General features: G+C 64.0%; 3 protein-coding genes across 4 annotated transcripts in view; 2 read left to right on the forward strand and 1 right to left on the reverse strand.

Annotated features, from left to right (window-relative positions):
- TMBIM1 (transmembrane BAX inhibitor motif containing 1) overlaps window positions 1-5425 on the forward strand; it is a 6107-nt gene extending 682 nt beyond the window's left edge. Inside the window, exons 2-12 of the mRNA XM_026077976.1 lie at window positions 864-1081; window positions 1284-1378; window positions 1592-1656; window positions 1838-1891; window positions 2155-2205; window positions 2386-2425; window positions 2721-2758; window positions 3070-3157; window positions 3339-3434; window positions 3797-3850; window positions 4012-5425. Coding sequence (XP_025933761.1) covers window positions 864-1081; window positions 1284-1378; window positions 1592-1656; window positions 1838-1891; window positions 2155-2205; window positions 2386-2425; window positions 2721-2758; window positions 3070-3157; window positions 3339-3434; window positions 3797-3850; window positions 4012-4155 — 943 coding nt within the window. The 3' untranslated portion in view covers window positions 4156-5425. The remainder of the gene's footprint in view (window positions 1-863; window positions 1082-1283; window positions 1379-1591; window positions 1657-1837; window positions 1892-2154; window positions 2206-2385; window positions 2426-2720; window positions 2759-3069; window positions 3158-3338; window positions 3435-3796; window positions 3851-4011) is intronic.
- PNKD (PNKD, MBL domain containing) overlaps window positions 1-7394 on the reverse strand; it is a 23943-nt gene extending 16549 nt beyond the window's left edge. The window contains exons 1-2 of the mRNA XM_026077954.1: window positions 7297-7394; window positions 6620-6809 (exon numbers count right to left, since the gene is read on the reverse strand). Coding sequence (XP_025933739.1) covers window positions 6620-6809; window positions 7297-7324 — 218 coding nt within the window. The 5' untranslated portion in view covers window positions 7325-7394. The remainder of the gene's footprint in view (window positions 1-6619; window positions 6810-7296) is intronic.
- A 199-nt stretch (window positions 7395-7593) lies between these two features.
- On the forward strand, window positions 7594-13262 carry AAMP (angio associated migratory cell protein). Of its 2 annotated transcripts, none has more exons than XM_026077974.1 (11): window positions 7594-7729; window positions 8305-8460; window positions 8989-9108; window positions 9302-9441; window positions 9908-10052; window positions 10258-10341; window positions 10652-10767; window positions 11244-11347; window positions 12122-12212; window positions 12520-12674; window positions 12972-13262. In XM_026077974.1, the coding sequence occupies exons 1-11, from the start codon at window positions 7642-7644 to the stop codon at window positions 13045-13047; spliced, it is 1275 nt and encodes a 424-aa protein (XP_025933759.1). In that variant the 5' UTR covers window positions 7594-7641; the 3' UTR covers window positions 13048-13262. The 2 variants fall into 2 exon arrangements, with proteins under 2 accessions (XP_025933759.1, XP_025933760.1); XM_026077975.1 differs by having other exon boundaries at window positions 7594-7701.
- The last annotated feature ends 1480 nt before the right edge of the window (window positions 13263-14742 follow it).

The raw sequence follows: 14742 nt of genomic DNA on the forward strand, positions 1-14742 counted from the left end.
AGGGGACGCGCTGCCCTTCGTCCCCAGGGTGCAGCCGGGGAGCTGCCTCCCGTCACCGCCGCGGGCACGGGGCGCCTGTCCCGGGGCCGCGTCTCCCGGCCGGCACTGTGCCAGGCTGCCGCCGGGGCGCGGGTCTGTCCCCAGCGGGGACCCTGCCCCGGCACCCCCCCGGCGGAGAGCCCCTGCGGGTCCCCAGTCCCCTTCGGCCTCTGCCCCGACCCCCCCTCGCCGCCCCGATGCTTTTGGGGAGCGACGAAGCCGTGCGGCCCCAAGGAGCCAGGTGGGGGCTGACGTCCCSGGGGACGGTGGCCCGGGAAGGGACCGAGCTCCGCAGCGCCCGGCGGCGGCAGGGCCCCGTGCGGAGGCGGAGGCGAGCCGCGGCTCGGCTCAGGAAGCGAGAGAGGTCACGTCCTCGCCGGGCTTGAGTCAGCGCGTGGCCCGGGCGCTGCCCGCCGCCGCCGGYGTCTGACGCAGGCCCTGGGGACTCAGGGCGGCGGAACGCGGGTGGCCCCGGCCGAGGGACGATGACGGGCGATGGGGACGTCCCCAGGCCCTCACTGACCTGGCGGAGGCGAGGCCAGCACGTTTCTCTGCTCTTATTAAGTGGAAGCAGCTATTAAAGAGGGAGGGCGGTTTCTGCGGTGGCTGCCTGGCTCCAGCCCTCGAAGGAAGGTGCTTTGCGGTGTCTCCGTCCCCGGCGCCCCCGGACCTCTCCGGCTTTTGGCTCCGTGGCCGGTGGACAGATCCCAGGGACGCATCCTGCCCCGGCTGGGGACCTGCCGTGTGCCGGGGGTGCATCTGTGTTTGGGGTCGATCCTGCCAGGCGCTGAGTGGCTGACACCCCGTCTCTTTTCCTCCCCCAGGTGCCCACGGGAGACGCTCGGAGCCAGCATGTCGCAGCCCAGCGCGCCCCCTCCATACGATGACAAGAACCCCCTGTACCCGCCGCCCCCGGGGGCCTACCCCCCGCCCCCCCACTACGGTGGGGGGTACCCACAGCCGGGGGGGTACCCCGCGGCAGGGGGGTACCCCCAGCCAGGGATGGCCATGCCCACCATGCCCACCATGCCCATGCGGTTTGGTAAGCCGGGGAGCTTTGATTTGGGGGGGGACACGGGAAGTGGAGGTGCTCGGCGGGCAGGCTGGGCCGTGCTGGGGGGCTGCGCTGGTGCTGGAAGGGGCTCCCAGCATTTCTGAGCACCCTGGGGAGGGGGCATCTGTCGGGCGGGACCTGATCCTGCCCCGTCGGCTCGCGGGTGTGCTGAGGTCTCTCCTCCCTCCAGGTGACGGCTACGGCAGTGCCGGCACCGGGGACGGCACCCCTTTCCAGTCAGCCGACTGGGACGACAGGAAGGTCCGGCACACCTTCATCCGCAAGGCGAGTGCTGAGCAGGGGTCCCCCCTGCTCAGTTTGGGGTACGGCGCGAGGCAGCCCCAGCCAGGCCCCCCCGGTCCATCGGCTGAGTGCTGGGGTGCCCGTGGGTGCTGTGACGCCGGGGCTGGGGGTGGCTGGAGCGAGGCGAGGGGGTGGCCCCGCGCCACAGGCCCGTTGCGGTACCCAGGCCAGTGCTGACCCCTCCGTCTCTCGCAGGTCTATGCCATCATCTCTGTGCAGCTCCTGGTGACGGTGGGGATCATCCTCATATTCACCTTCGTGTGAGTGGGGCTGCGACGGGAGGGACATGGGGGACCGGTCCACATGCCCGCCCCAGGCCACGTGTGTGCCTGGGGGGCATCTTGCCCCGCGGGGCTGCGGGAGGTGGGTCGGCGGCAAAGCCGTGCCCGGGGGTCTCTCCTTGCGGGGGCCTCTCTCACGTTCGTCCCTCCTGTCCCGCAGTGAACCCGTCTCCACCTTCGTCCAGAGGAACATCGCTGTCTACTACGCCTCGTAGTGAGTACAGGGTCCCCAGCGCCCTGGGGCGCGTGCGAGCAGGACATGGCTCGTGCTGGGGTGCTGCGGGATCCAGCCTCCCACCTTCCCTGCCTCGGTGTCCGGGGTCTGTGCACGAACTCCCACCTCCTGTGCCACCCCAGGGGATCAAAGGGGGTGCAAGGAAAGGCCGTGCCTGTCCTGGGGGTGTGTTACCCCCAGCCAGGGGGTCTCTGTGGCCTGGTGGGGGCCCGGAGCTGAGCACTTTGTCTCTCCCTCTGCAGTGCCGTGTTCCTGGTAACCTACCTGGTGCTGGTCTGCTGCCAGGGCCCCCGGTGAGTCGCTGGTGTCTGGGACCCTGGGGGGGACCACCGAGGCGGGGGGGGATCTCCTGGCTTTGGGTGCCACCCCTTAAACCGGGATGTGGGGTGGCTGCCCCCAGGGGAGATGGAACGATGACCTGGGGACACAGATGCTGTCACCACCTCACCTCTCTTCTCCGGTTTTGTCCCCAGGAGACGCTTCCCCTGGAACATCATCCTGCTGAGCATCTTTGTGAGTGGCCGAGCTGGCCTGGGGCTRGCAGGGGGGCCTAGCCATGCCCCAGTGCCCCCTCACCCCCTGGGGCCTGCCATGTCCTTAGCCCCCAGAARGAGGGGTGGGAGCCAGCTGGCATGTGGGGTGGGAGGAGGGAGGTTACATGGGGAAGGAGCAGGGGCAGCAAGGAACTGCACCATGGATGGACAGCAGTCCCTGTTGAAGGGGCAGAACAGACCCGTGTCCCCAGAGGGTAAATCTGCCCCCAAGGCTGCCGGTTGCATTGCTGAATGAACCCTTCTCTCTCCTGCAGACGCTGGCCATGGGGTTCATGACGGGGGCCATCGCCAGGTACTCAGCGGGGATCCTGGGGCCCTTCAGGGCAGGGGCAGCGGGTGCAGACCCCGAGCAGAGACACAGAGATTGGGGCTGGCCTCTGCCTTCAACACCCGGAGTCCATCCCATCCCCCTGCGAGGCCAGCTCAAATGAGGGGCTGCCAGGCCCCAGGGTGCACCCCGGTCCCCTGGACTCGGGGTCAGCGGGGTCCTTCTGCAGGATCATAGCCACGGGGCCATGGAGGGTGTAAATGCCCTCCGGGCAGGGGGACCCCTTCTCTGGCTTCCCTGAAGCATGGGGTGACTCTGGTGTCCTCYGTCCGCAGCATGCACAGCACCGGGGCTGTCTTCATCGCTATGCTCATCACTGCCATCGTGGCCATCATTGTCACCATCTTCTGCTTCCAGACCAAGGTGAGGTGGGGATGTGCCCTGCTTGCGGAAGCAGGCTGTGAAGGCCCCCCCCCCGTGCAGGGTACGGCTGGGTTTGGGTGCTYGGTGCTGGGGATGCTGCTGTCGCCACAGGGTGCCCTGTGACCCCAGTGAGCTCGGCACAGCCCTGAGCTCTCCCGTGACACGTCTGCCCTCCCGGCAGGTTGATTTTACATCATGTCCTGGGCTCTTCTGCGTGCTGGGCATCGTGGTCATGGTCACGGGGATCGTCACGGCCATCGTCCTCTCCTTCCGCTACGTGAGTGGGGGGCGCTGCGGAGCGCCACGAGTCTCTCTTGCCCGTCTGAGCAAGCAGCTGGGTCCCCCTGGCTGYAACCCAGTGGCAGCTTTGCCTGGGGATGGCAGGGGCGGGGTTGGGAGCGGGTGGTGGGTGGATCCCCTTTACCGGGCATGGTGCCAGGAAGCAGGGTGCGGCGTTGGCCACTGGAACCCAGGGCTGGGCGCAGAGGCAGCTTTCCCGCAGGGAGAGGGTGCGGCGAGGTGGCACGGCGTCTCCTGGGGAACAGGGCGCAGGCAGAGTCCCACGTGCCAGCGCCGGGGGCTGTGGCGGGGCTGTGCCTTGCGGTCACCTGCTCACCGTCATCGTTTCCCCTCCTGCAGCTCTACTGGCTCCACATGCTGTACGCGGCCATCGGGGCCATCGCCTTCACCCTGGTGAGTTGACAGCTCAGGCGCTCTCCCTCCTGGGCTGGGTCCCTCTGTGGGGCCAGGAGCAGTGCCGGGGGCTGTGCTCCCCAAATAGTCACTCGGGGGGGGGTAGAGACCCCCAGGAGGCCACCAATATCTCTGCCTGACTCTCGCTGTGCCCTTCTCAGTTCCTAGCCTATGACACCCAGCTGGTGCTGGGGAACAGGAAGAACACGCTGAGCCCCGAGGAGTACATCTACGGCGCCCTGACCATCTACACCGACATTATATATATCTTCACCTTCATACTGCAGATCGTGGGCCGGGACTAGCCCCTGCCCCGCACCAGGCCCCCTCTCCTCCTTGCCAACCTCTGCTTCTCTTCCTCTCCTCCACAAAGCCGCTCCTCTCCTATCTCGTTCTCGCCCTAGGAGCCTGGCAGGGCAGCACATGGCCGAGCTGGGCCAGCGTTGCTGGGCTCCTGCTGGCCCCAGTCAGTGCCCTGCCAGCCGCTCTGGTGCTGGTGGTGCCCATGACCCCTCTGCCAGGCCCTGCAGCCCTCCCGCTGCTGCAGACTGGCTCTGTGCCCTGCAAGGTGGTTGTCCCCRGGCCCCTCTGCCGTTCAGACCAGGGTTGGTGTCCAGGACGAGGGGCTGTGCTCAGTGCCAGAGCCCCTGCGATCACAGTCAGGGTGGAGGGCGCAGCTCAGGCACAGGGGGACCTCGGTGCCTGGGCAGGGCTGCCACCACCTCCCGACCAGCGGGCTCGCTCTGCCCGYGCTTGGTGCACAGTCGGAAGGAAAGGCAGAAGTCAGGGCCCGGCGCAAGGGCAAGTCTTCCCAGTGAAGGGGGTGTTTCCTAAACTTGTAAGTAAGCAGCAAAGCCAGTGCCTGTGTGCACTGCACAGCCAGTTACCGGCTCTCAGCCTGGTCCCAGATTACTCCTAATGCTTCATCACCCCTACCCATAGGCTGCTAAGGAAAGGGCTTCCCTTGATCCCCCCCAGTCTCTGGAGCCTGGGTGGTGGTAGGGGACCTGGCTGCCAGCGCTGAGCCAGCCCCGAGCATCAGCGCCCGCTCCCCGAGGAYGCGCTGGTGCGTTGGCAGTGCTGCTGTAACGCTGCTATGCACTAAACAGTCTTGTGCTTGCACAAGGGCAGCTGTGCTGCTGTCGCTGCCTCGGAGCTGAGGCCAGATGCGCCTGCCTGGCGTGCCGCCTCCTGCACAGCTGGAGGGGCTGGCAGCAGCAGCAGGCAAGGCCGAGCTGCTGTCTCACCCCAGGCTCCTAGGGAACATGTTGGGCCTGGCTTTTTGCAGAGGTGCACTGGCCTGATCCAGCTTCATTCACTCAGTGCCTTAAATGCAGCTGTTCTGTGGCTGCCCCGTGGCTTGCCCAGCCTGCTAGCCCAGCCATGCCTGCCCCCCCCCAAGATGTGGCAGTGCCCGCTCTGGGCAGGAGGYGGCCAGGACCCCTGCGGTGGGATTGGGGACATCTGTACAGAGCTTGTGTTACAGAGGACCCGCAGCCACAGGAGCAGCTCGCCTGGCCCTCGGCTGTGGCCAAAGTTGCACTTGCTAAATAAAACACTTTAATTTTCTGAACAGCCCGAGTCTGCTTTGTGTGGTGAGTCCATCCGGGATGCCAAGGCCTGCCCACCACATTGCATTCCCAGGTCTCCCCAAGATCGGGAGGGGCTGGGGTTCGCAGAAGGCCTTGGCCAAAAGGTTCAGCTCTCCCAGCAGAGCTGTGGGGTATCAGACGGGGCTGAGCAGGCACCGGGAGGAGGGTGAGCAAGCAGCAACTCCCCCAGAAAGCTCTGAGCCACGTCAGCGGGGGCAGCAGCTCACAGCAGTGCGAACCTTGCCTTGTAGCGATAAAGCCAAGGCCGAGCTGTTCCAGGCTGTGGCCTCCCAGCTGCCTTTCCCTCCCGCCCCTGCAGGCAGGGCTGGGCCCCCAGCTGCGCACACCCTGCAAAGGGTGCCTGTGATGGAGCTGAGCCATAGGGCAGTCAGGATAGCTGGGAAATACTCCCATGGGAGAGGAAGTAGGAGCAGGCAGAGCCTGGGGCTGAGCGCAGAGGGAGTGATGACAGTGGCACAGGGCTGTTTCACTCACCTTGCCCCAAAGGCGAGGTTTATTTGCCCCCATCAAGCACCCCCCCCCAACTGCCAGACGTGCTGGAGAGGGGAGAGCAGGCCCCAGTGGCACCTGCTCAGCGGGGCAGGCATCTCCCTGGACAGTCCCTTCAGGGCCACAGCCTGTCCCTGCTGTGGTGTCCGGCTCTGATGGGGCAGCCTGGCTATGCCCCCCTGACTGCCCTCTTGTATCGCTCTGTTTCGTACTCGCCCTCGTTGGATCCCATCATCTTCCGGCGGATCTTGAGCTGCTCCAAGCGGTTTTTGTCCACTTGCTGCTTGGCCAGGAGGAAGAGCACGATGCCAGAGGGTAACCCGATGGCCCTGCGGGACAGCCAGCAGGCAGGAGAGGGAGAGGGYTGGCAGGAAAACAAGGGGCCTGTGCCGCCCAGGGATGGGACAGACACCTGCCCCACTTAGTGCTGCAGCCCTGGGCGCCCCCGGGGACCCCAGTCCTGACCCACGGCCCCACAGAAYGGCCACAGCCACCGCGGTGGTGGTGGAAAAGGGCCTCTGGGGTCCCCAGATCACCAGCACCAGATGGGGGCAGCCATGGGACGGCCCAGCCATGAGGCCCTCCACGGACGGCGACCCCCCGGCACCCATCCCGGGGTCGCACCACCCTCCCAGCGGAAAGCGGCTCCACCGCCGCCGCCACTCACCAGGCGACCCCCACCATCTTCATGGGGTTCTTGCCCTTGCGCGTGGGGATGTACTCCACCCCCTCGGGGAGCTGCCCGCCGGGCTCCGAGCCGGCCCGCGGCTCCGCAGGCCGCCGGCAGCTCCTCCGGAGGAGCCGGGCCCCCGGGGGGGCCCCGCCCGCTGTGCGCCCCACTGCTGCCGCCGCCAGGCCTGGCAGGAGAGAGGGGGTCAGGGACAGGCAGGCCACGGGGTGGCGTCCTGGGGGCTGCCCTGGTGCCCCCCGGGCCCGGGACCCCCCACCCTGCCTCCTTCCCGGGGGGCGCCCGCACCCCCACCCTGGCCCCTCCCCGGGAGGGGGGCGCCTGGGGGCGTGGCCACGACCGGGAGGGGCGTGGCCAAGGCAGGCGTGACTGTAAGGGCGGAGTCCCAGAGCGGGGGGCGGTGAAGCCCGAGGGGGCGTGGCCAAAGCCACGTGGGGCGTGGCCGAACCCCTCCAGAGGAAGCGAGGCTCCAGGAAGGGCGCCAAAACATGGCGGGGCGGGGCCAAGGTCCGGAGGGGCGGGGCTTGAGGGTGTTGCCCGGGGTGGTGGGGGTGTGGCTATAGGTTTGGGGGCTGCGAGGGCGGGGCGGTGTGGTGAGGGTCGCGAGGGGGAGGGTCGCTCCCGCCCCCGGTGCCGGCACCCCCGCCTCCCGTTACCCCGCAGTCCGCCGAGCGCCGCCGCCATCGCACACCGAGCCCGTTTCCCGGCGTGCCCCGCGCGCCAGGTGTGCCGCTGCGTGCCGGGAGTTGTAGTCTGCCGCGCGGGGGCTGCCGGGAGGCGGCCCTGCCCGGGCAGCGCGCGAGAAACTGCAACTCCCACAGCGCCCCGCGCGGGACGGCGGCAGCCTATCCTGCTGGCGGACAGGCAGAGGAGGGGCGGGGTTTGGACGAGGAAGCTGTCGGTGATTGGCTGGAGCTGGATGCCCTGTGGGCAGTGATTGGCTAGGGAGGGGCGAGCGGCGGAAGCGGAGGCAGCAGGGTCGGGTGCGCGGGCAGGCCGGCATGGAGCCCGCAGAGGAGCCGGGCGCGCTGGGCTTCCACGGCGACGAGGAGATCATCGAGGTGGTGGAGCTGGGCCCGCCCGGGCCGGGTGAGACGAGGCACCCCCGGGCCGGGGCACCGGGCCCAGCCCTGCGGGGGGCACCCGGCCTCCCCCTGGGGGCACCGGGCCCGGGCCCGGCCCTCGGGGCGGGGTTGTGCGGGCCCGGCCGTGGGGCCTCCCCCTCGGGTTGCAGCGGGCCCGGGGTTGCGACCCCGTCGCACCCCGGTCCCCTGCTGCCTGTCTGCTGTGACCCCTTTGGGGCTGGCGGCGGCTGGACGAGCCGGCGGCAGCGCGTGGGGTTGCATGGGGCGTGCTGCTCTCCGGTGCCCGCTGTCCCCAGAGCCCCAGCAGTGAGCAGACCACCCCCCTCGCTGCCCCTTCCCCAGGGCCTGGCTGCCCCAGGGGAGTGGTGAGTGGCTGCTGCCTGTGCCTGAAGCCCTCTCTGCCCACAGAGCTGGTCCCCGTAGCTGCATGAAGCCCCTCCATCCTTCGGAGCTGGCCCTGGCTGCCCCCAGGACCACCCGGGGGCCTTGCTCTTGCCCACTGCTAGTTGCCCTGTTTGGCTGAGCTGGCCTGGCTCTGGCGCAGGCTGCGAACCAGGCACTGACCTTAGCTCTCTGCAGATGACCTGGCTGACGAGATGGAGGACGTGGACTTTGACGATGAGGGTGCAGATGAGCCTGATGCCGAGGCTTGGGAGACAGAAGAGGACGACGAAGGGGTGGAGGACAGCATGGAGGCACAGGATGACAGCGAGGTCACGTTCTCCCTGCACTCAGGTGAGTGGTGGGCCTGGGAGGGCAGCGGGGCTTTGCTGAGGTGATTGCCTGGGGGGGTGCTACCCTCTGGGACCTGCTTCAACCCCCCTTCTTCACAGTGGAAGGGAGTGCAGGCAGGGCCTTGCCAGCTTGCTGTCTCCCTACTGTTTCTGGGCCAGTTATCAAGATTCAGAGCTGGGTGCTTTCAGCTCATTTCTTCCCTAAACTGCTGTAGAGAAGTTTCCTGTGGAAGTCTTGTGGATGCTCTTATCATGAGCAGAGTTTCTGCTCCAGGCACTAGTCAGACCTCATGGCTTCCTAGCATGGCTTTAACAGCTAGCATTGAGCTTGGCAGACAGCCTGTACTGCTCTGGCAGGGCCCAAATTGCTACCCAGTGGGAAGAATTGATCCCCAGTGTTTGGGTTTTTAGTCCAGCTGGGTGGTATCTCATCTGCACCTGACACTGTGTGGTTTGGAGCCCTTGGCAATGTCTGATGGGGCATGAGGAGTGTCTTAGCCATGTAGCCACTTTCTGCTCTTCTGTACAGCTTCTGTTTTCTGCGTGAGCCTCGACCCCAAGACCAACACACTGGCGGTGACAGGTGGGGAGGATGACAAGGCCTTCGTGTGGCGCCTGAGTGATGGAGAGCTCCTGTTTGAATGCTCAGGTGAGGTGCTCTGGCCAGAGCATCCTCTGCACTGGAGGAAATGATAGGGGCCAAATTATGGTGTGTCCCTTCCCAGCAGCATCTCTCCAGACATGCTCTCCCACCACCCAGTGCTCTGGTGGAGCCGAGCTCCTGATCGTCTTCCATAGCTGCATTTGGTAATTAAGTCGTTTCTGCTTCCTGCCATTTCTAGGACACAAGGACTCGGTCACCTGCGCTGGCTTCAGTCATGACTCTGTGTTTGTGGCCACGGGTGACATGTCCGGGCTCATCAAAGTGTGGCGGGTGGATACCAAGGAAGAAGTGTGGTCCTTTGAAGTGGGGGACTTGGAGGTGAGTGACTGAACCCCTGGCTTTTATGGGGCTGGCATCTGGGACTTAGGTCTGGTTCCTCTCCCTTCTGCTCTCTACTGGGTGGCCAGGATGGATGTTGGCCCATGCCGGACCTGCTGGTTGAACCCATCATCCAGCAATTCATCACTGGAGATTTTGGCACTGCTCAGTGCAGTGTGAACATGTAGTCCTCGAAGCCCCTCTTGGCTGCTCCATGCAAGGCTGGTTCAGGCCCCTCAAACTCCAAGTTCAAGACTTTTCCCTTTACGGTAACATTAAGAGGGCTTAGGTACAGAGCAGGGCAGGCCCAAGCTGAGTGCGGAGCTAATGGGAGCAGACTCAGGGCTGGGGTTGTGTATGGCTGTACTTGGGCCCAGGGCAGGGCAAGGGGGAGTTCGATCCTTTCTATGGGGTCCTCTAAGCCCAAGGCCACCCTGTGACACTGCCTGTATCTCTCTCTGCACAGTGGATGGAGTGGCATCCTCAAGCCCATGTCCTTCTGGCGGGCACGGCTGACGGCAACTCCTGGATGTGGAAGATCCCCAGTGGAGACTGCAAAACCTTCCAGGGCCCTGCGTGCCCGGCCACGTGTGGCAGGATCCTGCCTGATGGTGAGGCACGGAGGCTGTCTGGGGAGGGGAGTGTCACCAGCTCTGGCTATGAGGCCCCTTGCAGATCCTGCTGGAACCATGTGCCACCCTGTTTCTGCAGAGCCAGGGGCACCCCAGGGTACCTGGCTCTGTCTGGTCTGGGCTGAGCAGGTGGTGGAGGGGTGAGGGAGGCTCTGGCTCTAGCTGCCAGTTCTGTCTCATCCAGGGAAGAGAGCGGTGGTGGGATATGAAGATGGGACGATGCGCATCTGGGACCTGAAGCAGGGAACCTCACTGCATGTCCTGAAAGGTAGGAAAGGAGTTAAATCACCTGGGGGGTTCTTCCTAGTCGGGGAATGGCCCCTTGCAGTGGGCCCTGGGAAAGAGGTGGCACCTTATGAGGCCGGGGGCTGCTGAAGGAGGCCTGGCACTGGGTGTACCGGCTGGGTTTCCCTGCTGAACCACCCCTCTCCCCTTGGGCGGCTGGTCCCTGCCACAGGGGTGCTGGGCACCATGGGGGCAGCAGGGATGCTGCAGGAGGAGGTACATGGGTTTCAGGGCACATCAGGTCTCCTTGGGAGGGTGTGTGGAGCTCACGCTGCCCCTGCTCACCTCTGCAGGCCAAGACGGCCACCAGGACCCCTTGACGTGCGTGGCCAGCAACCAGGATGGCAGTTTGATCATGACGGGCTCTGTGGACTGTCACGCCAAACTGATCAACTCTGCCACGGGCAAGGTGAGTCTGTGCCCGCCTCAGCCCGCTCTGCTGGTGGGACCAGACTAAGAGGCTCTGGGGAACAGGGGAAGGGGGAACCCTGCCTCTGAGGCCCCTTTCCCAGGCTTCTGGGGCAGGTGGGTGGCCCCATGCAGGGCAGGGTGGCTCTGGCTTTGCCAGCCAAGAGCAAGCTTGCAGTGGCCAAGGGCGGCCAGCAGCAGGCGCTTTTGGCCAACACAAAACCACTTTCTCCCTGCTGGGGGTTACTGGTGGGACTTGGGCTGGGCTGGGCGCTCAGTTGCAGGTGGTCCTGTTGGGCTCCCTGACAGACTCCTAGGCAGAAAGCTACCTCTGTCCCTTGCTCCGAGGGGCAGAGGCTTTGGGGTTGGGCCTAAATAGCCTGGGGTTGTAGTTTGATTCTGGGTAAGGACAGGGTCTCCCTGTGAGACTGAGGAGACCCTTCCCCTGCCCTTGGGGACCAATCCACCTCCCCCCAGGTGGTGTGCGTGTTCAAGATGGAAAGCACCACCCCCAAGCCCCCTGCCGGCGAGGGCGAGGAGGCCGAGTCCAATTCTGTGGAGTCACTGGGCTTCTGTAACGTGTGAGTGCAGGGGAAACGGGGGCATGTGGCATGGGGGGGGGATGATGGCCCTCATTCAGAGGGCACTGCCCCTTGTCCACCTGCCACACACACTGGTGGCCTATCCTGACCTCCCCAGGAGGGCCATGCTGCTGAGGCAGGCAGCCTCCCAGTCCCTCTCTGGGTACCCTGAGGAGCTGGGGAGACCCTGTCCTACACCAGCTTTAACTACTCATATCTCCCAGCCTTTCCCTGTAGAAAAATCAGTGCACCAAAACCCAGTGCCAGATCTTACATAGAGGATACTTATTATAATCAGACGTAATTTCGGTCCCTTGCACTCCCCTCCAGCACTTTTCTCATCCCTGCGCTCCCCAGCACCAGCTGTGTGTACCCTGCCTGGCTGGGTTCACCTGTGTGTGACCTGGAGGACAAGGGGCAGTGACTGTTGACTCCTCACCACATCACTTGGGTCTCTCAGGGCTAGTGCTAACAAATTGCAGTTTGGATGAGATAGCCTCTGGACATGGTTGTTGGGGATCTTTCCTAGCAGGGTCTTGTCTTGTCCCTTGTGAACCTTAGGCCAGTTGCTGGTTCTTGATGTCCTACTGGTTTCCTTATTGGGGTGTTTCATGGCTCCAACCCTGCTCATCATCTATTCTAGGGCGTCAGGTTGTCCTTCATCTTGATGCATTGTAGCCTCAGCACAGGCTGTGCCTTCAGTCTTGATCTTTCATGCATTTTCATCTCTGCTTCCTTCAAGCCCACCCTAACACCTGTTTCCCCCCTCTGCAGGATGCCACTGGCTGCTGTGGGCTACCTGGATGGCACGCTAGCTATCTATGACCTCTCCACACAGAGTTTGAGACATAAATGCCAACATGAGGTACTGCCCGAGTAACTTTCCCCCAGGCTGGGGGTTTCTAAGCCTATAGGAGAACTCTGCAAGCCCCAGGCCCTCAGCTTGGCCCCAGTGGTGTCTCCCTTGAAGACCAGGGGGTTTCCTTGCTCGTCTGGGACTAGTTCCCTGTTTCGTGCTTCTCCCTCAGCCCATTGGGCTGCTCTTGCTGCTCCCTGGAGGCAACCACAGCCCCCACACAGAGCGTGTGCCCCAGGGGCCCCTGTGGGGGGGGGGGAGCTGGAACTGTGCTGAGGGTCCCTCATGCTCACCCCGCTCCCTCCCCATGCCCCAGTCGGGGATTGTGCAGTTGCTGTGGGAGGAGAGCTCAGCTGTGGTGTACACCTGCAGCCTGGATGGGGCTGTGCGGCTCTGGGACGCCCGCTCAGGGAAGATGATCAGCGAGTACCGAGGGCACTCGGCTGAAATCCTCGACTTTGCTGTCAACAAGTAAGTAGGGCCCCCCAGGCCCCCCACCTCCTTTGCCAAGGCTGCTGGAGAGGAGAACCATGGGCTGTGGGGTCCCATGGCCTAGGGAACTCAAAGCATGAGCTATGTCTTCTTTGGGTGCCCCAGGAGCTTGGGTGCTGGTGGGGCCTGAGAAGAGGACAGCCCCAAATCTGTGCTGGGGGGCAGAGAAGGGCTGTACTGACAGCTGGGCATTGCAGGGGTAATTGGGGAGGAGCTGGGGTGAGGGGGTTTTGAGGGGCACCCCAAGCCCCATTTCTGAGCCCCATCTCCCCCCAGGGATGCCTCCATTGTGGTGACGACCTCCGGCGACCACCAAGCCAAAGTGTTCTGTGTCCAGCGCCCAGATCGCTAGGGCCGGGGAGGCCAGCATGGGGGGGGCCGGCAGCCTGGCTCTGCTCGGTGGCTCATGTACAGCGGGACAGGGGAGGTGGGGGCTCTCCCCCCTTCTCCAGCGTGTGCTTTGTAATTTTCCAGCCTGCTCCACTCTGCCCTTGCTATTTGGGGGCTGAGCCTGGGGTTTTGTATGAAAATGTCTTTTAATTATATAAATTATTTCACTTAACTGGATCTTATCCACTCTGGTCTGTAGGGAGGGGGGGGTGCTCTTTCCTTTCTGGGGGAGGATGGGAGTACAGAACTTCAACTCCCATCTCAGCACATGAATTTTAGGACTTCCCTGAACTCCTGGAGGCTCCCTCTGGCTGTCCCAGGTGGGACAAGGTGGGGACTTCTGAGTGAGGGGGGGCAGCAAGGAGCCACAAGCAAGGGACCCAGGGGTCTGGCTGCATATGCAGGGCAGAAGGGAGGAGTGCAGGGTGGGGAGAGAGGGTGGGAGGAGAATGGATCCTGCTCAGTACTGTCCAGGGTTGTCACATCCACTTAGGGAGCAGGACTTGCACTGTGCTGTGAGAGCAGCACCTAACTTGCACAGAGGAACAATTTACATGTTTTTGCATGTGGTGGGATGTTAGGCACAGGCATATGGGCCCTAATGGGGCAGCTGTGGCCATTGCACTGCCACCACCAAAGGCTTGGCTCCTCAATCCCTTCAAAGCCAAGCAGGGGCCTGGAGGTTCTTGGAGCCATGGGCCACTCACCAGCCTCAGTCCTGGGGCTGGTCCCCAGGCTGGGGTGGAGCAGAGGACACACAGCAGCACAGTCAGGGCCCAGTGCTGGGCACGCCATAACTGCTCCTCTGACATGGGTGTCAGCCTCAGGTTGTGGGGAGGAAGTTAACCCCAAGGTACTGCTGCTTCCTTAGTGCAGAGGAGCTAAGCCAGCAGCTGGAGGTCCCATCCTCCTCTTCCTCTCACCCTTCCCCCCCCCCCCCCCAGAAGACACATACATCCCTGCTCATCCTCAGGGCTGTCCCCTACCCTGTGCCCCATTCATTCAAGGCTGTTCTGGGGAGTAGCCATTAGAAAATGTGGTGTCAGGCCCCCCCAGTGTCCCCTCCTCAGCTCTCCTCACCCTCCAGCAGCTTACAGTAGGTAGTGATGGTGATGTCCAGGGTCAGCTTGGCACTGGTGAGCTCCCAGTACTCACCCACCTGCAGTGCCACTGCCTCCTTCACCTCCCTCGTGTTGAATAAAGGTGTGTTTGGGCTCAGCCCTGGGTCTCTGCTCTGGCTCATCTGTGCTCTGCTCCTGGCAAGCTGCAAAGAGAGGCTCTTTCCCCAGCTCAGACTGCCTGGAGGGGCTGTGTCAGCCCCAGGGGAGGCCAAAGACTACAGCTCAGCCTCCCATCCTCAACATGCAAAACCCTGGTGGAAAGCAGGACAGCTCCAGCCTTTACTTCCCCATGAAGGGAGCTCCTTATCAGTGGCTTCACTGACAGAACTATCTCACAGCTGCCTCAGAGCACAGCACCAACACAACACCTCAGTTCCAAARACTGGGATTACCAGCAGAAGAAAGTGATTCCCTCTGAGATGGGGGAATTCCCCCAAATGCCACAGTTAGCTCCAACTCCCCACTGTAACTGCGATTCCAACTGTCCTTTCCTTGGCAAGACCACATGAACTGAACAAGCCAAAGCCCCACACAGC

Source organism: Apteryx rowi, unplaced genomic scaffold (genome assembly GCF_003343035.1).
Source record: "Apteryx rowi isolate R43461 unplaced genomic scaffold, aptRow1 scaffold_47, whole genome shotgun sequence".
Lineage (NCBI taxonomy): Eukaryota > Metazoa > Chordata > Aves > Apterygiformes > Apterygidae > Apteryx > Apteryx rowi.

Bases quoted from the DNA above. Each gene is read 5' to 3' on its own strand.
- AAMP (XM_026077974.1), top strand. From the start codon at position 7,642: ATGGAGCCCGCAGAGGAGCCGGGCGCGCTGGGCTTCCACGGCGACGAG. The intron at 10,053-10,257 runs GTGAGGCACGGA...TGTCTCATCCAG, and splicing joins TGGCAGGATCCTGCCTGATG to GGAAGAGAGCGGTGGTGGGA. The intron at 11,348-12,121 runs GTGAGTGCAGGG...CCCCCTCTGCAG, and splicing joins TCACTGGGCTTCTGTAACGT to GATGCCACTGGCTGCTGTGG.